The 19604-nt window shown below is 54.6% G+C and overlaps 2 protein-coding genes across 4 annotated transcripts; one reads left to right on the top strand and one right to left on the bottom strand.

The window, feature by feature from the left end:
• The first annotated feature begins 693 nt into the window (after positions 1–693).
• Syde1 (synapse defective Rho GTPase homolog 1) lies at positions 694–7754 on the top strand. Its single transcript, XM_059251878.1, has 8 exons — positions 694–823; positions 2362–2703; positions 2829–3473; positions 3651–3865; positions 4784–4910; positions 5118–5278; positions 5957–6182; positions 6381–7754. The coding sequence occupies exons 1-8, from the start codon at positions 736–738 to the stop codon at positions 6782–6784; spliced, it is 2208 nt and encodes a 735-aa protein (XP_059107861.1). The 5' UTR covers positions 694–735; the 3' UTR covers positions 6785–7754.
• Positions 7754–18354, bottom strand: Ilvbl (ilvB acetolactate synthase like). 3 transcript variants are annotated; one of them, XM_059251880.1, is made up of 16 exons: positions 18251–18354; positions 17584–17728; positions 15982–16183; positions 15725–15852; positions 15503–15641; positions 15296–15407; positions 13244–13343; positions 12814–12911; positions 12569–12705; positions 11201–11335; positions 9105–9219; positions 8851–9020; positions 8706–8776; positions 8557–8628; positions 8292–8397; positions 7754–8203 (listed from the first exon to the last, which is right to left on the bottom strand). In XM_059251880.1, exons 2-16 carry the CDS (start codon positions 17716–17718, stop codon positions 8025–8027), a joined length of 1899 nt encoding a protein of 632 aa, XP_059107863.1. In that variant the 5' UTR covers positions 17719–17728; positions 18251–18354; the 3' UTR covers positions 7754–8024. The 3 variants fall into 3 exon arrangements, with proteins under 3 accessions (XP_059107863.1, XP_059107864.1, XP_059107862.1); XM_059251881.1 differs by lacking the exon at positions 18251–18354 and adding an exon at positions 18130–18204; XM_059251879.1 differs by lacking the exon at positions 18251–18354 and having other exon boundaries at positions 17584–17827.
• Between the last annotated feature and the right edge of the window lie 1250 nt (positions 18355–19604).

Here is a 19604-nt window from a genome sequence, read left to right as displayed (position 1 = left end):
TAAAGTTGTCCAGCCTCGGGTATTTCGTTATTAATTAAAAAAATAAAACAGCGTTTGATTGCCTGCGCCTCCAGATGATCCTACACCATTTCCTCTTATTTTTGAGACATCCCTACCCTTGCTGTGTTCTCGACTAAGTAGACATTAGAAAGCGAACAACATCAGCTCTGCCAGGTCCATATTCCTGACCCGGGGCAATGGTGATGAGCATCACGGCTATCTGACACCACTAAATTTGAGGATGGCTTGTGAAACAGCAGTAGTAATTAGAGTTGAGCAGTGAGAGAATTGGGTCGGGTGGGAGGGGCAAGGTATGGCATTGGGGTGACCAAAGAAGATTCATGGGTGAGGTCGTGAGTGATGTGGGGGCTCGATGTACGGGACGAAAGACGTGGGATTATATGTACTTTGGATGCGTTTTTGGAGACCGGACAGAATTTGCTGCATGCCATCATACAGGGGGATGGTTAAGAAGGCCCAGTCTATGCTATGACATTTGTAGGTGAAGAGGGGCCAGCACCCCGTCCTGTCCCTTCCCGGCCCCAGGCGACTACATCTCCCAGCATCGCCTGCTCGGGCCGCGGGAAGGGAAAAGAAAAAAAAAAAAAAAGTTAAGGCCAAGCATTCCCGGAATGCGCTTCCTGCTGGCGCGGGCCGGGGGGCGGGCAGGCCGGGCCGGGCGGGGCGGGCAGCCGCAGCCCCGGGGCGCGCACTCGGCCGGGCCGCGGCCCCAGCATGGCCGAGCCGCTGCTCAGGAAGACCTTCTCCCGCCTGCGGGGCCGGGAGAAACTTCCCCGGAAAAAGTCAGATGCGAAGGAGCGCGGTGAGTGCGGGGGCTCGCGACGGGGGAGGAGATGGGAGCCCCGCCCGGCCTGGGATCCCCAGATCCCCGGTAGAATACGCAGCAGAACCTGGAGGGTAAGCCGGGACCGAGCCCTGCTGCAGAGGAACATGGGCCAGATCTTTGCAAGGCGGGGGGCCGCAGACCGTTATGTGCGGCTGGCCTGGGATGCCAGCCCCGCGGGTTCCTTGCGAGGCCCTGCAGTGGGGCCTCGCCCCTGACAGGAAATGGGGCCTCGACGGGGCGCCTGGAGGGTGGCCGAAGGACCCGCAGTGCCGCACGGACACTGCCCGGGCAGGCGGTGGGCACCGGGAGCTCTGGAGGATGAGAGATGGGGGACGCACTCCTGTATCCGAGAAAGGTACTGCGGGGTTATAGCTACTCATGCCGCTTTCCCCACCTCCGTGCCATCATCGCAGCCTCACCTACCGTGGGCAGCTCCAAGAAACTGTCCTCTTTATCCAGATAGGGAAACTGAGGCACATGGCTGTTGGGTGATTTGTCCTGTAAACAATACTTTGGACTGTACTACTGATGACAGAGACCTAGAGCAGAGTGCTAGAGGGTGGAAATAGGAGGAGCTTAAATCTGGGGGTCTACAGACGGCAAGACAGGACCTTAGTGAAATGAGTGTATGGGGTAGGGGGCCTGGGAAGGAACCAGGGAAAAGAGGGAGGCCACCACACCATGGGCCTGACCCCTCCTCCCTGGCCTTTCCCAATGAGTCCCAAGGTTCCCAGGGCCAGAGAAAGGACCCGGGTACCCACATATAAACACACACAGGAAATCAACCATGATGTCAGGGAGAGAAAGGAGCCAAGACGGGGGTGGGGGGTGGGGTGGGGGGTGTATGGGGCACTGAGTATAGAAATCTGGCCTGGGCTGAGGAGCAAGGTCCGGGAGGACCTTGAGGCAGAATTTGGAAAGTGGCAGAGGGGGCTGAATGAAAAAGAAACCAGCACTCCTATATTTCCTGTCCTGCCTTCAATCCCGCAGCATCTACTGGGGCAGTGAGCTGGGCTGCAAACCCTATTGTTTATAAAACTGCTGCTCACACTGAGCTCCCTTAATCAAGCCTTGGGGGGCGGGGGGCGCGGGGACACACAATCTTCTCATAAACAGGACATGGAGCCTCGGGAAAATGACTTGCTCAAGGCCACTCAGTGAGAATGACAGGCATCAGACTCCACACCAGGATTCATGGGAGGTCTGGAGAAGAGAGACACGGCAAAAATGACCTGAGGTCCCAAGAATATCTGATCTTAACTCGGGGCTGGTTATAGTTTCCCCCTTGGAATGCTAGGGGCTGGGGACAGGGGACCTCCAGACTAGAGACTGAGAAGGTACTGACTAGTTGCCAGGACCAAACAAAACAGAAGGTCCCAGGGTGGGCAGTGACTTAGGCTCCGGAATGGATTGCTGTCAGTCAGCTGTGGAAGTGAGGGCCGAAGCCAACTAGCTGGACGGCTGCGGTGGGCCAGACTTGAGAGTTGGGTCTTACTCCCTTCATTTTCCACCAGGCCGCCCAGCCCAGCGCTCAGAGCCCAGCCCCCCAGAACCAGCGCCTCAGATCCTTGAAGAGTCCCAGGCTGGATCAGAGGGTCCTCCCAGCCCCGAGGCGCCTCGGAACCCAGCTCGGGGAGCCTACCTGCAAAGCCTGGAGCCCAGCAGCCGCCGGTGGGTGCTAGGTGGGGCCAAGCCACCAGAGGAGATATCTTTGGGGCCTGGGACTCCTAGCAGTGGGGAGCCTGCTGGTGAGATTTGGTACAATCCCATCCCTGAAGAAGACCCCAGACCACCAGCACCTGAGCCCTCGGGATCAAAGCCAGCCTCCTCTGATCCAGAAGGCTCAGTCATCCAAGGTAGGTGCAAAGTGTTGTACTCACATTCCCACCTGCAAGCATGTACAAGCCTTATACCCAGCCCCCTAGGGACCACAAGCATCCCCCACCCAGGCCCTGGCCTCTGAGATTTGCTCTCTCTACAGGCGCAGTCCCTACCAGCCCCACTACCAAAACCTCCCGTACCAAGTCCCCAGGTCCTGCCAGGCGCCTCTCTATGAAGATGAAGAAGCTGCCAGAGCTGCGGCGTCGCCTGAGCCTGAGAGGTACCCGCACTGGCCGGGAACGAGAGAGGACCGCCCCAGCAGGCTCTGTCATCAGCCGCTACCACCTGGACAGCAGCGTGGGGACTCCTGGGCAGGCATCAGTGGCCGGAGGCACTAGGAGCCCAAGGGGTGGGTACCTCAGTGATGGTGATTCGCCGGAGCGGCCTGGGGGACCACCATCACCCACTGCCTTCCGGCCATATGAGGTGGGCCCGTCAGCTCGGGCGCCTCCGGCTGCACTCTGGGGGCGTCTCAGCCTGCACCTGTATGGGTTAGGGGGTCTGCGGCCAACTCCGGGGGCCACTCCTCGAGATCTCTGCTGTCTTCTTCAAGTGGATGGGGTAGCTCGGGCCCGCACAGGACCACTTCGAGGTGGACCAGACTTCCTGAGGCTGGACCACACCTTCCACTTGGAGCTGGAGGCTGCTCGGCTCCTGCGGGCCCTGGTACTTGCATGGGACCCTGGTGTGAGGCGGCACCGGCCCTGCGCCCAGGGCACTGTGTTACTGCCAACCGTCTTTCGAGGTAAGACTTGGGACTTCCAGGAAGGAAAAGCAAGACACAAGACCCAGCTCAGGGAGTCCTTTTCTCCCACAGCACCCATGGGGGTTGGGCTCCATCAGTGAGGGGTGTCCTAGATAAAGGAGCCAGGACACAAGAACCTTTGAGACGGAACTGGCTCAATCCTTCTTGCATCTTTAGGGTGCCAGGCCCAACAACTGGCCGTTCGTCTGGAACCCCAGGGACTTCTTTATGCCAAGCTAACACTGTCGGAACAGCAAGAAACCCCTGCCACAGTGGAGCCCCGTGTCTTCGGGCTCCCCCTGCAGCTACTGGTAGAACGTGAACAGTCCCCAGGCCAAGTGCCTCTTATCATCCGAAAGTGTGTGGGGCAGATCGAATGCCGAGGGCTGCGGGTGAGCCCTTGTACCCAATCCTGCTACCTTAGACATACTCCCTGGAACCCCGTCACCAACCTGAGCTGTTCTGGGATCCAACACTCGCCTAAGGGAAAAGAAATCCTCCCTCATGGCACCAGGACCCACGGATCATTTGTCCATTTTATTACAAGATCTCAGCCCTGATGGCGCTCAGTCTCCAGGAGTGAGAGGGATGATTGACAGTTCACAAATGTCCAACTGTAGCTGGGAGGGGAGTTAAGAAAGGAGGTAGCCTAGCATGGTGTGGCACACGCCCCAGCACTAGAAATGCTAAGCCAAGGTGGAGAATCCAAGGGCAGCTGAGCAGCTGAGCAACACAGTGAGACTCTTTCTTTAAAAAAAAAAAAAAAAAAACTGAAAGGGAAGGGGGTCTGGGACAACTTAAAGCAGGCCCTGACTTGCTTGAATTAGTCAAAGAAGGCTTCCTGGAAGATGAGAATTGTGAGGTCAGAGGAAGTGGTCCAAACAGGGATTTACAAAGCTAGGCGTGTGTCTGGGTCTTTTTTTTTTTCCCCTGGTGCTGGGGGATTGAACTTAGGACCTCAATCATGCTCGGCAAGCACTTTACCGTTGAGCTATATGCCCAGCCACCTTTTTACTTTTGGAGACATGGTTTTGCCAAGTAGCCCAGGCTGGCCTTGAGCACACTCTGTAGCTATAGCCCAGGTGATCCTCCTGCCTTGGCCTCAGAGTGCTGAACTAGTCGTCCTGGCTCAGGGGCACTTGTGACAGTTGTTGTAGCAGCTGGGGAGGCAGCCAATGAAGATGCATGTGGATGGCCCCACCCTCCTAGGCCAAAACAGCCACTGTCACCCTGTCCAGACATCCAGCCCCAACCCAGCAGTCCTTGCCTGTGGCTGCAGGCAGACATCCTTTCTCTGTCCGTATCCGCAGGTGGTGGGGCTGTACCGTCTGTGTGGCTCGGCAGCAGTGAAGAAAGAGCTTCGCGACGCCTTTGAGCAGGACAGTGCAGCTGTGTGCCTCTCTGAAGACGTGTACCCTGATATCAATGTCATCACAGGTCAGCATAGCCCCTCTCCCCGGCCTGCTCAGTCCCTCCAACTCCTAACCTCCAGGCCAGCCCGGAGGCCGCAATGAAACCCCCCTCCTGTCTCATCTTGCTGTCATTTCTTACACCTGCTCTCTTCCCACTACTACTGTCAGCCCAGTGACCCCTCTGGCTTCAGAAGTCAGGGTGCCTTAACCAGAGGGGACCCTCTGTCCACAGGCATCCTCAAGGATTATCTTCGGGAACTGCCTACTCCACTCATCACCCAGCCCCTCTATCGGGTGGTGCTAGAGGCCATGGCCCAAGGACACCCAAGCAGGGCTTCCCTGGGTCCTGAGGGCACCAGAGGGCTCCTCAGCTGCCTGCCAGACGTGGAAAGAGTGAGTTGCCTGGCTGGGAACATTGGGACATAGAGCAGTTGATGCCAGTGAAGTGTTTTAACCATGCTGAGATGTAATGATCATATGGGATCATCACATCTCAACAAAGTACATGTTACTCCTCTGTCAGTTCCTGAATTAGGAAATCAAGGCTCAGTTTAGTGATTTGCCCAAGGTCAAACAGCCAAGATTTGTCCAAAACGCACACTCTAGGCAGGCATAGTGTTACATGCCTCTCTACTCCTGGCACTCAAGAGTCAAAGGCAAGAGGATTTCAAGTTGGAGACCAGCCTAAGCTACATAGCTAGTTCCAAGGCAGCCTGGGCTGTGTGGCAAACTGAGCAAACAGGTCTGCCAACCTGACGCAAGGCAAATTCCTGGCTGTGGGATCTTGGAAAAAGTCCTTGAAACGGTGCTTCTGTGCATCTATAAAATAAAAGTCATGCTAATATTGCCTAACACGGAGTGGGTTGGAGTTCAAGCCCCTCCATTCCAAAGGTAAATTGCCCTTGGCCTTAATCTGAACTTCGCAAAATACATTCCTAAATACTAACACCTCCCCATGGCTATGAGAACTTGAACCGAAGTTTCTCCACTCTAAGCCACCCCTAAGTGTCCCGCAAGTGCAACAGGCTCAGGTTTACCCGCCTTGTGCCACCCTGGCAACCCTCTCCACAGGCCACGCTGACGCTTCTCCTGGACCACCTGCGTCTCGTTTCCTCCTTCCACACCCACAACCGCATGACCCCGCAGAACTTGGCAGTGTGCTTTGGACCTGTGCTGCTGCCAGCGAGGCAGACACCCGCTCGGCCGCGGCTCCGTAGCTCAGGCCCAGGCGTCACCAGTGCCGTGGACTTCAAGCGCCACATCGAAGTCCTGCATTACCTGCTACAGTCTTGGCCAGGTGAACGTCGCCCATCCCTAGCCGCCTCCCTGACATGATGCTTCCCTACTAGCCAATCATGGGCTGGAATCTATGGAAGGCCACTCCCCTCTCCCCTGGGGGGTTAAACTTGTAAGCTTGTCTCTCAGAAGGCCAATCAGGGACCTAGATGCCACTTCCGTGCATCCCATCTCATAACCCTCCCTGTGAACCCCGCAGATACCCGCCGGCCCCCAGAGGCCCCGGACGTCGCACCTTATTTGCGGCCCAAACGACAGCCGCCGCTGCACTTGCCACTGGTGGGCCCCGAAGTGGTGACTCGGCCCCGAGGTCGCGGGGGCCCTGAAAGTCCCCCAAGCAACCGCTATGCTGGCGACTGGAGCGTGTGTGGAAGAGACTTACTACCGCGTGGGCGGGACTTCCTGTCCGGGCCTGACTATGACCACGTGACAGGCAGCGACAGCGAGGAAGATGAGGAGGAGACCGGAGAGCAGAGGGGCACTACTGACTTCGAAGATGAGTTTGATGCACCCTTCAACCCACACCTGAATCTCAAAGACTTTGATGCTCTCATCCTGGATCTGGAGAGAGAACTCTCCAAGCAGATCAATGTGTGCCTCTGAGCCCTTGAAGCAGGTGCTGGACTCTGGTTGATAAGGAATTGCTTCCTGGTTGCTAAGGACCAGGTTCTGGTTACTGGTGACTGGATTCCCAGTTACTAAAGCAGTGCCTTGATGACCTAAAAGGACCTGACCCGAGTAGCTCAGGCTGAGCTCCTGGTTGCTAGGGAGTTGCCAAGGGACCAGCCTCCTGTGCTAAGAATCATTCCCAGCTTCTAGTGCCATTGTTTGGGCCCTAGTTGCAATGACCAGGCTCTTGGCATTTTAAGCACTGATGCCATGGCCCTCTCCTGAGCACCAGGGCTCCTCTTGCTGCCGGAGACAGTTCTGCTTGCTAGACTGGCCTCTCTTGCCTCCCCTTTGTAGGGGAATACCAATTACTGTGAGCATCACCCTGGGGTGTTGACATCCCTAGTCAACCCTCTTGCTGCTTCCAACCAAACCAGTATTAGCATTGAGCACTACACTCTGTCTCTCCCTCCCCTGAAGTATCTAAGGACAATCAGGAGGTTCTTTTTAAGGGACACAGCCCCAGGTTTGGCCTCCATCTGTGAAGGGACGGCTTGGACCTATAGCAAAACAGCTGATTTCCCCCAGCTCTTCTAGGCAAGACCCCCCAAGGTGAACCTCCAACCAGCAGATGGAGACACAGTCTGACCCTTCCTTTCCCCAGCAGCCCTTTCCTGAAACCCCTGAAAAACTGAGCACTTAGCCCTCCCCTTCGGAGGGACCCCACCTGAGGTACCAGGCTGGGGGCACTTTGGTACGGAAAATATTTATTGCCTCCATGCATGTGTGTGTCTGTGTGAGGACTCGTGTGCACTGGCCTGTCTGGAGTGGGGATAGTATTTGCCATCCCTAGGTACCCCAAACCCCCAGTGATCAAGTGGGAGAATTAGGTCCCCTTCCAGTCTCCCACTTCTTTCCACTACTTCCATCTTTGTGGACAATAAATAAACCAGTATACACATGTTATGTGACTGAGTCCTTGAGCTCACGTAGCCAAGTGCTTTATTCAGTCTATAAAAGGGAGAGAGGTGTATGGCTGGGCCTGTGGAAAAAGCTGCTACTCAGGGCCATCAAGGTGCCTCTTGGAGCTTTGATCCCTCCATTACCCACTTGGAGGACTGTAGAATTTTTGGACCTTGTGAGAAAAGCTCAGAGCAGGCAAGGATGAAAACTCTAGATAGGCCGGGCATAGTCCAGGTACAGAGAGGCAAGCACACTAACCCATACATAGGCCCTATACAGAAATGGAGCCGTCTCTGAAATCTGTCCTCCCGATCAGGATGTTGACCACGACTGGGTGGCCCTCCCGGCAAAGCTGCTGTCCTTCACGGAGTACCTTGACCACTTGATCCTCGTTGTCCCGTGAGAGCATCAATCCCTGGGCCCCCAGGCCTATGGCTGCCTTGTGATAATCTAAAAGGAAGGAAGTCAGACAGTAACAGAGGGCCCGCCAGGAGAATAACAGAAGCCCACGTAGGCCTAAAATACCCTGGTCCCTCACCAGTGTAAGCCAGGCTGCAGGCCACATCACTGCCCAACCTGGGCACCTGTTCCCGAGAAATCTGGGTCCAACCTGCATCATTCCCTATCAAGGCCATCACTGGTATCTGTAGAAAAAAAAAGACCAGGCAAGAGTCATCAGTCCAAAGGTCTGTCCAGCCACAAGACAGGGCCTATGGCCCACTGAGGAAGCACACCCCCCCCCCCCCCCCCCCGACATATCCCAGAACTCTGGGCATAAACTCCCCGCAGGGTATCCCGGTCACCTTGTGTCTGACGAACGTGTCAAACTCGATGAGGCTGTAGCCAAAGGCTCCATCCCCAAACAGGCACCAGACCTGGTAGGGGGGACCCGGGGCAGTTAGGGTGGTTCACAGCCCAGAAAGCAGCTAGTCTCCCACATCCAATGCCTCACCTCGGCATCCGGCTGACACAGCTTAGCCCCAAGGGCAAAACCTGCACCAACTCCCAGAGTCCCAAAGGCTCCTAGGAAGGTAAGAGCAGACTGCTGTGAAGGGTCCATGGCGTGCAAGCTGCCCCAGGTATGGGCCTTTCCTTACCAGGATCGAGCCACCGCAGGGGCCCTCGGGGCTGAACCAAGTAGGCGGCAGTGGCCACAAAGTCGCCACCATCAACCACGAGAAGCGCATTGTCAGGCAGGGTTTCCTCCACCTGCTGTAACACCTGCACTGGGTTCAGGTGCTGAGATACGGGCATCACAGCCTTGTCCCTGCAACAGGGCAGTGGAGGTCAGCAGGGCTGTCTGGCAACGGCCCCCTCCCCTCCTTAACATATCCACTCCACCCAGACTGACCGATAGGTCTGCTCCTTCTGCTGGTCGGCTTTCCGAAGCTCCTCAACCCAATCTGAGGCCCACATCTGGCCCTGAAGACCTTCCGCCAGCTTGAGCATAAAGGAACCCACGTCTCCTAGGAAAGGAAGAAAGCACAGCTGTAGGGCCAGCTGCAGGGTGGCAGCTTCCCCCTGCCCTTTGAGCACCAGAGGCCCAAATATAACAAGAGGCCAGCAGCAGCATCTGTGAGGAAAACAGGAAAGTGGGCCAGAGGCACTCTTAGGACAAGGCCGAGGAAGACCTTCCAAGAGCCCTGGAGAACTAGTGAGGGTGTCTTTGCAAGATGGAAGGCAAGACTGGGAATGAGGTGTGGGGAAGCTGCAAACCTAAACTGGCCTCAGTACCTTCCTGCCCCTCAGAACCCAGAGGTATCAAGTCCTGTCAATTCTGCCTCCAAAATAGGTCACCCACCAAGGAAGTCTTTCCGGCCCAAGCACATGGGCACTCATGGTGATGGCTTGCTTTCTCACCATCCCTCTTGAGAAAATGAGCAGATACACATTCAGAGGTGTGGCTTCTCACCTAGTCTGTCCCCATATAATGGTCATTTAATTTTCCCTGCTCTCTCCCAGCCTGTTAAATTTGCCGTACCAGGCACCAAACCCAGGGTCTCGAGCATCCCAGGTAAACACTCCAGCACTTAAAAAAAAAAGTATTACATTTACTTACTTACTGTTTATTATGTATATTGGGGGGTGGGGTGAGCAACATTGAGAGTGTGGAAGTTCTTCCACTGTGTGGGTTCTGGGGCTCAAATTCAGGTTATTAGGTTGGCAGTAAGTGCCTTTACCTTCTTAACCGCTTGTCACCCCTATTTTGGTGGTAGTTTTTTATTTTTTTGTTTGTTTTGTTTTGCTTTGTGTTTTGAGACAGGATCTAACTATGCAGCACTAGCCAGCCTGGAACTCTCTATGCAGAACAGGCTGGCCTTGAACTCAGAAATCTACCTGCTTCTGCCTCCTCAGTGGTAGGATTGAAAGACCTGTGTCACCAAACTTACCACCCACCCAGGATTTTTTTTTTTTTTTTTTTTGTAGGCAGGATCTCACACTGTAGTCTAGGCTAGCCTTAAACTCACTGTTCAACAACGATTTGGCTCAAACTCTCAATGGTTCTCCTGCTTCAATATTGGGATTACAAGTGTGTACCACCATCCCCGGGTGTGGCGGCACGCTCTTTTAATCTTTGCACTGGGCAGACAGAGGCAGGCACATCTCTCTGAGTTCAAGACCAGCCTGATGTACATAGTGAGTTCCAAGATAGCCAGAGCCACACAGTAGACCCTGTTTCCAAACAAACAAAACCCAAGTGTGCACTACCACAGGTGACGCTCAGGTTCTTCTATTTTGAGATAGATCTTGCTAAATAAGTTACACAGGCCTCAAATAGGTAATCTTCTGGTCTCTGTTCCCTCACCTCCCTCCCACCAAAAGCTGGAATCACAGGCATACAGCATCATCCCCAGATTGTCCAGCTCCTTTTATCATCCCCTCCCTGCCCACTTCCGCCTGCTGCCCACCAACTTCTGGGAGGGACCTTCCCCAACACACAGGGTGGCACAGATTCTCTGGCTAAATCCAAAGGATCCTGTTGCTACAAGAGTGTCTATGTCCTTAGAACAGTGGGCAGAGTATGGCATGGAAAGGGGGCAAAAATCAGGAGGGTTAGACTAACAGAGAGGCTCAGGGGCCATGGTCCAGCTGAAAGCAACAGGCCACACTCAGGAGTTGATCGCATGCAAAATCCCAAACCTCCCTCTGCACCCACCCTCCCTCCCTCTGCATCCACCCTTCCTCTGCACCCACATTCCCTCTGCTCCTTCAGAAGCACCCACCCTCCTCTGCACCCACCCTCCCTCTGCACCCACCCTCCTCTGCACCCACCCTCCCTCTGCTCTTTCAGAAGCACCCATCAGTCTGCAAGCCAAAACATGTCTCAGGTTGCCCACATGTCCCCTGGTGCAGGGTCCGGACCTGACACTCAGCTCAAGCTAGCTGCAACAGAGACAGGATGGAAAGAGACCATGCACATGGTGGAGGCTCTTGGGGTATGCTCACCCTGCACAGCCTCCTGGGGCTTCCAGAAGATGTCCGAGTTGAGCAACATATCATCCCGGTTCCGATTGACAATGATGACTTTGCTCTTGCGGTTGAGGACACGACCATAAGACAGGCGGAAATCACACACAGCTCCTGGGGTGACAGGCAGGGCGTCAGTGGGCACGACCTCACTCCTGATCCACTGTGGCACACTGAGTGTACAACAGTCCCTATTCTTTACTGTCCCTACATCTGTGCCGCTGGCAGGGACCTTACAGCTGTCTACATTTATTGGGAGGACGGGGTCGCATGCACCATGACAAAAGACGACTTGCAGGGTCTGTTTTCTCCTCCCGCTATGTGGGTTCCAGGGATCAAACTCAGTCTGTCAGGCTCAGCAACAAGCACTTCTACCCACTAAGCCATCTAGGCAGCATGACTTTGCCGTTCTTGATTCTGGGCAGGCCTCTTGATCAAGAAACCATGGCTAAAGCAACAATGTGCCACACTGAGACAAGGGTTCAAGAGGTCATGAGGGCTGGCATTTATGTGGCTCAGTAGCAGAATACTCACTTAGCATGTGCAAGGCCCTGGATTCTAGCCTCAACACCACAAAGGGAGAAAAAGAAAAAAAGAAGCACGTGACCCAAGCAGGCTGGTCTCCTGGGAGGAACCTTGAGGAGTAGTGTGAGGGGCACAAGAGGGGACTCAGTTACCCAACCTGAGACATACCTAGATTAGCCACTGAAAAGACCTCCCACCCCTCACCACCCCTTGGCTCATGTATGAGCCCAGCCAAACAGAGAATTCCTACCGAACCTTCTGGTGAGACGTAAGCAATCATGAACTTGTCATAAGCCACTGAATATGGGGTGCCATTACAGTCCTGTACAGCCTATCAACGTTCCAGTCAGTGACAGTTTATACACACGACTGTGGTCTTGTGAATGACATGACTCAGCAGGTTCCCAGCTACCCACTGGCTTGTGCACTCACACTCAAAATCCACACAAGAAAACCACTTAGTGACACATTTCCCAGAATGCACTCTGTAGGTTAAGCAGTACATAGCTGTACAGAACAAGAGCTGACGGGGTGTGCCTGTCATGTGACTGATGGAATACAAAATTGTTTGTGTAAAAATGTGTGTAAGACACAGCAAGTGTCCACAGGGTGCGTATGCTTCCTCTGGGGGAAGCCAGGTCACACCACAAAGCTGTAGTCTGGGGTGAGTTTGCTGGCCTGTGTATTCAGGCTTGCTCTATGGCCTTTGGAAGGGAAGGGGTGGCTGCAGAGGAAGAAGTATGAGGGATCGCTAAGGAAGGATGCAAGAGATGAGGATGGGCAAGGTCGGGGACCCAGGGCAGAATAGGAGGCTGAGCCTACCTGCCAGGACAACAACATCTGCTTTCTTCAGGGCTGCACTGCGGTTCTGCCGGATGTGGAGAGGGTGGTTGCGGCCCAGCAACCCCCGAGACATCCCCCCCAAGAAGCAGGGGACACCCAGGGACTCCACAGCAGCCCTGTGGGGGGGGGGGGGGGTCCAAGTAAAGTAGAGATCAGCATGACCAAGGCCACTGGAACACCAGGGACCAAGACCATGACTCTAAGACAGGGTAGGAACTCCTCACCTAAGCTTGTTGGCAGGGGTCGGGGGCAGCAGGGCCTGGCTCCCCAGCACAAGCAGGGGTCTCTTGGCCCGGCTCAGGATCTCCACACAGCGTTGGACCTGGGGTGACAAGAAGAGATCAAAGGGCCATCCCACAGTCTAGGCAAGACAGCTAGCAGGTCATAACACTTGCCTGGAAAGCCTAAGTTGAGTCCCCAGAACTCATGTAGAGGCAGAAGGAGAGAATCAACTCCACAAAGTTGTACCCTGACCTCCACATGCAAGTAGCGGTCCACACGCAACACACAAACACACATACACTTTTCAAAAATTTAAACGGCCATCTTGGGGTCCCTGCCAGCCCACGAGATTAAGGCCCCAGCACTGGCCCAGAGAGATCTTCAAGGCCTTGCCAGGTGGGAGTCCTAGGCCAGGAAAGAGAGTTGATTCACCTGCTGGGGAGACGCCTGGGGAATGTCCAAGGGCAGGGGTCCCTCAGGACGAGGCTCCCAAGCCCCAACAAACAGGTTGGCCAGGCAGTTCTGTAAATACCTGTGAGGACAGGGAGGAACCAGTCACCAAGGTTAATACAGGATTCTGGAGGCTGAGGCCAGGGAAGGAATCAGGGAGGATAAACCATGACCCAGGGACACTCAATGGCCGAGTCACCAGCTGCTTATCTGTCCCTTCAGGTAGCCACCCTCATTTGACACAGCTCCCAGACATGTAACACAAGCAGAGAATGCCAGTGTAGAAACTGGAGCTGTGGGTTAGTGCTGTGGGAAGTTCTGTATGGCAAATGTGTTGCTCTGATTGGTCAATAAATAAATCACTGATTGGCCAGTGGCTAGGCAGGAAGTATAGGCGGGACAAGGAGGAGAATAAAGCTGGGAAGTGGAAGGCTGAGTCAGAGAGACACTGCCAGCCACCACGATGAGAAACAGCATGTGAAGATGCCGGTAAGCCACGAGCCACGTGGCAAGGTATAGATTTATAGAAATGGATTAATTTAAGCTGTAAGAACAGTTAGCAAGAAGCCTGCCATGGCCATACAGTTTGTAAGCAATATAAGTCTCTGTGTTTACTTGGTCGGGTCTGAGTGGCTGTGGGACTGGTAGGTGAGAGAGATTTGTCCTGACTGTGGGCCAGGCAGGAAAACTCTAGCTACAGGTTAGACTCTGCCTCTACGGCATCCCAGCTGTGGAACTCTGGGCCAGTTCCTTTGCCGTTTTTGAGCTTCCTCCTCTGTAACACGGGAAAGTTTCCGTCGCTATCCTCTTAGGTTATAAGGCATGTTGTGGTTTGGGAGTGTGGCTCAGTGGTAAAGCCCTTGCCTAGTGTATGTGAAGCCATAGTTTCCATCTCCAGCACCACCGGAAGGGAAGGATTTTGCAAAACGCTCTGTCCGTGGGAGGTATTCATGTTAGCCTGTCACTTCTTGTAGTGCCAGCCGCTCTGTCTCCCTACTCACTGGGCCCCAGGCCTGGAGTTTCTAAGGCCCCGTGACACAAAAAGAAATCTTGCCCAGGCCTTGCCCTCAAGGAACACTCCATCTCACTTAAGACAGACACATGAGTGTCAGCGGGAAGCAGAGCCAAAGCCTGTGTCGTCTGTTAGAGTCAAGGCTGCAGGGAGTTAGGGTGAGGCCATGAATGTGGGAAGCCACGGGGACATGACTTACAAAGGAAAGACAATCCAGCGCCAGAGATACCGAGGCAAGAGGACCGACACCAGCCGTGAGCCAGCCTGGGCTACAAAGCTACCTCCATTCTCATGAAAGCCAATAAAAATAAAAATACATAAAGGGGAGGCAGAAAAAGAGGCAGGCTTCCAAGTGACACTGGGAGAGAGAGGGCATGAAGAGAAGAGGACCAGACGACTCGGGGACCAGAGAGTCTTAAGAACAAGACTTCCGACAGGCACGGGGCACCTATCTGTTATCCCAGCATTCGGGAAGCCGAGAGAGGATTTCCAAGTTCCTGAACAGCCTGGACCACACAGAGTTCTGGGCCAGAGTGAATCACACAGCAAGGCCACAGAACAACATCACTTTTGCTTGATCTGGTCCTCAGAGCAATTCTCACACACCAGCACAGGAACCTGAATGTCTTGTCCCCTGATGACACCCAAGGCCTTATCCTGCTATCTGGCACAGAGATCTGGCCCACTAAATATCTGGGAGGGGAGGGACAAGAGCAAGCCAAGGGAGAAGACAGAGAAGCTGAGGAATGAGGAAGTGTCAGAGGAGGAGAAAAGGGACGACAGGAAAACCTCCCGACCTCTCTGCCTGCCCCTCTCCTCTCTCTGGTCACAGAGGCCATGCCTTGCTTTCCCAAACCTACTAAGTTCCCTCCCGCCTCAGGACCTTTACGCACGCACTGCTTATAGTGCGCACTCCTCCGAGGTCATGTGTGGGCAATGAATGAGTCAGAGCAGGAGGGGTTGCATGTGGGGAGAAAGAGGCGAAGACAGAAGAGGCGTGTAATGGGGATGGCGGTACTCACCAGAAGACCACTCGACCCAGGAGACCCTTGGGCAACTTGGCTGGTATCATCTCCTTCTCAACCATGAAGTAGGGATATAGTACGTCAAGAGGCAACTCCACAAACACCGGACCTGCAGGGACAGGGAGACTCTGAGCCTACGGTGCCCGCTGCAGACACCCCTGACCCGCAGGGCCTTATCACCGTCCAGCTCCCTCCTCCACCTACCTGGGGTGCCTGACTGGGCAGCAGCCATTGCAGCCCTCAGGGTAGGTACAATGTCTCGTACCGTTCGCACAGAAGCGCAAAACTTGCAGAGCGGCCTGAACAGAGACATCTGGTCAATGGCCTGGAGTGCTCCCCGTTTCTGGCAGAGAAGGGGTGGGATGGTTATCAGGTAAGCTCAGGAGGCTTTCCTGGGGACCCTGCCCACCCTTAAGGACTAGGCACCTGCAGCAGGGTGCTGGCAGCCCCACCCAGAAGCAGGACCGGGGACTGCGCCACCTGAGCATTCTTCACTGCCGTCACCGTGTTGGTAAGGCCAGGACCAGCTGTCACTGCTGCCACACCCACTGTCCCTGGAAGACAGAGCTGATGACAACCACGCCACCCTCCCAGCCATCGTCCTATGCCCACCCCGCCTCTCATCCACAGGTCCCATGTCACTGACCTGCCAGCCCCCAGCCCTCCCCAAATACCTCACTTACCAGTCAGGCGGGCCACAGCATCGGCAGCAAAAACAGCAGTGACCTCGTGGCGTGTGTCTACCACGCGGATGCCCAGCTTCTCACAGGCCACCAGCAGTGGGGAAATGTGCCCACCGACCAGTGTGAAGACAAACCGTACCCCGTGGGCCCTGAGCACAGCTGCCACACTCTCCCCACCATGCCGGATGCTCGTCTTGTCCACCTGGGCCGGGGGAGATGAGGAACAAGACAGTCATAGGCTAGCCCAGGAGCAGGTACAAGAACAGGCAGGAGCAGAGTCGGAGGACAGAGGTACTTAGATGCTGATCAGAGACATACCACGCAATATTCAGGGAAGGGTACACTGTCTTAGCAAATCTTATCATTCTCTTTTTCCTGCAGCTAAGAACACCAAGACTTGCCCAAGTAATAGAGTCCGACAGAACCCACATTCTTTTTGCAGCAGCAGTGGGGAGTGAACCCAAGACACAGACCATGTTAGAGAAGCACTCTAGCACTGAGCTGTATCATTACTCTTTCTACTTTTTATTTTGAGACAAGGTCTCACTAGGCCTCCCAGAATGGCTTTGAACCCCTGGTGCAGGCTAGGCAGGAGCTTGAACCTGTGATCATCTTTTCCAGCCTACCAAGTAGCAGGCTAAGAGAGGGCCTATGTTCTTAAGCGGCTCGGCAGACTACACCGCCTGCTCCAGAGGTACTCGGCCAGTCAGGGGGAAGAACGGAGGGCAGGTCTACAGAACCCAGGGGAGTTTGGCAAGAGGCAGAAGGCCCCCGGCTTGGCCTCATGCCTGCTTTCTGGTACCCCTGCAGGGCCTGGCACCTGGAGTGCTAATTCCAGCCTACTACCTCCCTCTCACTCTGCTCATGAGGCTCGTGTCCAGCTGAGAGGCTGCCAGCAGCCACATGCCTAGCACGGAAGTGCCTCCTGGCACAGACTGCCCTGAGCATCCAAGCCTCAGGAGCCTCACAGCTTCCAACACCTCAAGGTCAGTGACACTGCTCCACTAGAAGAAAAATGACTGGGGGGAGGGGGGGGGAGGGAGCGAGAATTTCTCACAATGGAACAAATGGTTTAGAGTGTGACTTTTAGGGCCAGCTTTTCTCAAACCTGTCATCTAAAGCAAATACTAAACTTTTGTGTGGATCAGTTTCCCCTTGTGGACACAAGGACAGAAATAATAGCACCTACCTCGGTGAAGGTGGTTAAGTAAGAGACATGTTAAGAAAGCCCCTCCCTCGGAAGAGCTCTGAACCCTTTTGTGTAGCCTAGTTTCACAGTCCAGTCCCCCCCCCCTGCCTACCTTCAGCCCACCAATTCCACTGTTTAAAAAGCCTTCTCTGTTAAAATGACTCAGACCGCTGGGTATGAAGGTAGGCGGAGTGCGTGCTGTCCAAAGAGCGACACTTTGCCCATTATCTCGTACTAGATACAAAGTCCAGGGCCCATACGCAGTTTGGCAAAGGGAAAAAGCTCTGCAAAGAATCTCCCAACCACTCTGGACTAGCCGGGACTCGCTTTCCCCACATGCACAGTGGATGATCTGTGAGGCGCGCCTTCAGCCCCCTCCTCCTAACCCTTAGCCCTCCTCCTGCCCTAAGCACCTTGTGCATCAGCTGATAGAAGAGCCCCAGTCTGTGAGCGGTGCCCAGTACAGCAGCCACCAGTGTCCCAAACGCCAGGAGCAGGAACGAGGGGAAGAAACCCCCAGCAGGTGCGGCGGCCGCAGGAGTCTCCATGAGGCGGAACCTAAGCAGGAAAGCGCAGAGCCAGAACCTGAGCACTATAATCTAATCCGGAAGCAGGATAGTCCGCCCGATCCTGAGCCACGCCCCCGACCTGCCGCACCACGCCCACAGACGCATCTAAACTGGGCTGAGGCCACGCCCCTAGCGAGGCTAATTCCGCCCCCTGACGTCATCACCTCCAATCTAAAAGTAGGCCTGCGCAGATCAAGGCGATCGCAGCGGCGTCGAAACGGAGTTGTGGTCCCTACTTACTTATTTGTTAGTAAATCCATAGGGATACCCGCCCTCCTCATCGCAAGACTCAGCGGAGGGCCCGCCCCACGCTTGCTTCATGGAGTCGTAAGGCCACACCCCCACCGGATAGCGCAGCCCAGGACACGCCTCCCCAACCGGACTCTTGACCTTTGGCCTTCGGCCGAGGTTACATTGTAGTAGGATGCTCTTCCAACTCCACTACACAGACACACACACACACACACACACACACACACACACACACACACATCCCCCAAGGCCCTATGACCTTTGCCTACAGGAAACGCCCCTGACTCCAGAGGAACTCAGACACCTCTGGGTCACGTGACTCGGGCGCGCAGCGCGCGGTGATGCCCCTTTCGCCCACTTGGCTCAGCAGCACCCCGTAGTCCAGAGCGACGCGCGTGCGCCCAACTGGAGTCCGGCTGGAAGACTCACCCATAAGAGCTGTTTATCATTGGTGGCTTCTCTCCCCTTGCCTCCAATTGGCTGACACTGCCTCGGCTCCCTAGACCACGCAAGCCCCGCCCCCGTCCGTAGACCCGCCCCTTCCTGGACCACTGTGGCTTTGCATGGTGTTTAGAGGAATTTCTAGGGCTTTGTGTTCAACCACCTTCCAGATGTCCAGCATCTGGGGACCCCATCACCTTTTACACACTCCAATCTGCTCCACAAGTCCCTTTCTGCAATTTTCGTCTTTTTCTTCTGTGACTTACTGAGTTTAATCAAGGCATCTGTGTGACCAAGGGTTTCAAGCTTATCTTCTGGAGCCTGGGCTTATCAATGGAGATTTAACAAGAGACAATGTAAACCGAGCGTGTTGGGGCATGCCTTTAATTCCACCAATCCGAAGGCAGAGGCAGTCAGACCTCTGTGAGTTCCTGCATATGTGTTTATGTATACAAACATGCACGCACCGACCAGCCTGGTCTACACAGTGAATTCCAGGACAAGCAGGATTGCATAGGGACCAAGCAAAAATTATAATTGCATTGGCTGTGTCATGTCCACAAGATAGCATTCCGTAGTCCTTCTCCCTGTCTTTTGGCTCTTATACTCTTTCCACACGTTTCAGTGTCCCTTGGCCTTTGCAAGCCATGTTATAAACGCCCTGTTTAGAGCTTAGCGTTCAGCCATACCTTATCGGCAACCATGGTCTCTGTTTTCACCTCAGTTTATTGCAAAGAAAAACTTCACTGATTAGAACTGAGAGTAGCGTTTGTCTAAACAGCTGTGTCAACTTCTGAGATTTCCCTCTGAGAATTCTCCCTTATGGAGAGGTTATCTTACCTTCTACTGAATCGCTCCTGTATTTGAATATTATCTGTTAAGTTCCAAACCGGGGACAAATGGTTGAAGTGCCGATTTAACATATCAAAGTGGACCTGGCTGCCATCATCCCTCAGTCCCTACCTGTTACAGGGTAAGGCTGGGCTGCCCTTCCCCCGAGGCTCTTCCTTATATAATCCAGACATTTTGGCTACCCACCCCTTTTTGGACCTTTGGCCTCCTGGCTGCTGGACCGAATTGTTCCCCTCTCTTTTCCCCGCTCCCTCTCCCTCATGGCCCAGCTCAGTCTGATCATGTCCACTCTGGACTCTCCCAAATGTCCCTGCCTCTAC

This window comes from Peromyscus eremicus, unplaced genomic scaffold (assembly GCF_949786415.1).
Source record: "Peromyscus eremicus unplaced genomic scaffold, PerEre_H2_v1 PerEre#2#chr22_unloc_1, whole genome shotgun sequence".
Classification (NCBI taxonomy): Eukaryota; Metazoa; Chordata; class Mammalia; order Rodentia; family Cricetidae; genus Peromyscus; species Peromyscus eremicus.
This window is presented reverse-complemented; position numbering and strand designations above follow the sequence as displayed.

Excerpts from the sequence above, each read along its gene's own strand:
- Syde1 (XM_059251878.1), top strand. The coding sequence starts at position 736 with ATGGCCGAGCCGCTGCTCAGGAAGACCTTCTCCCGCCTGCGGGGCCGG. Across the intron at positions 4,911-5,117 it reads TGATATCAATGTCATCACAG|GCATCCTCAAGGATTATCTT; the intron begins GTCAGCATAGCC and ends CTCTGTCCACAG. Across the intron at positions 5,279-5,956 it reads GCCTGCCAGACGTGGAAAGA|GCCACGCTGACGCTTCTCCT; the intron begins GTGAGTTGCCTG and ends CCCTCTCCACAG.
- Ilvbl (XM_059251880.1), bottom strand. The coding sequence starts at position 17,718 with ATGGAGACTCCTGCGGCCGCCGCACCTGCTGGGGGTTTCTTCCCCTCG. Across the intron at positions 15,853-15,981 it reads TGCTGTGGCCCGCCTGACTG|GGACAGTGGGTGTGGCAGCA; the intron begins GTAAGTGAGGTA and ends TCTGTCTTCCAG. Across the intron at positions 8,398-8,556 it reads ACACGTTCGTCAGACACAAG|ATACCAGTGATGGCCTTGAT; the intron begins GTGACCGGGATA and ends TTTTTTCTACAG.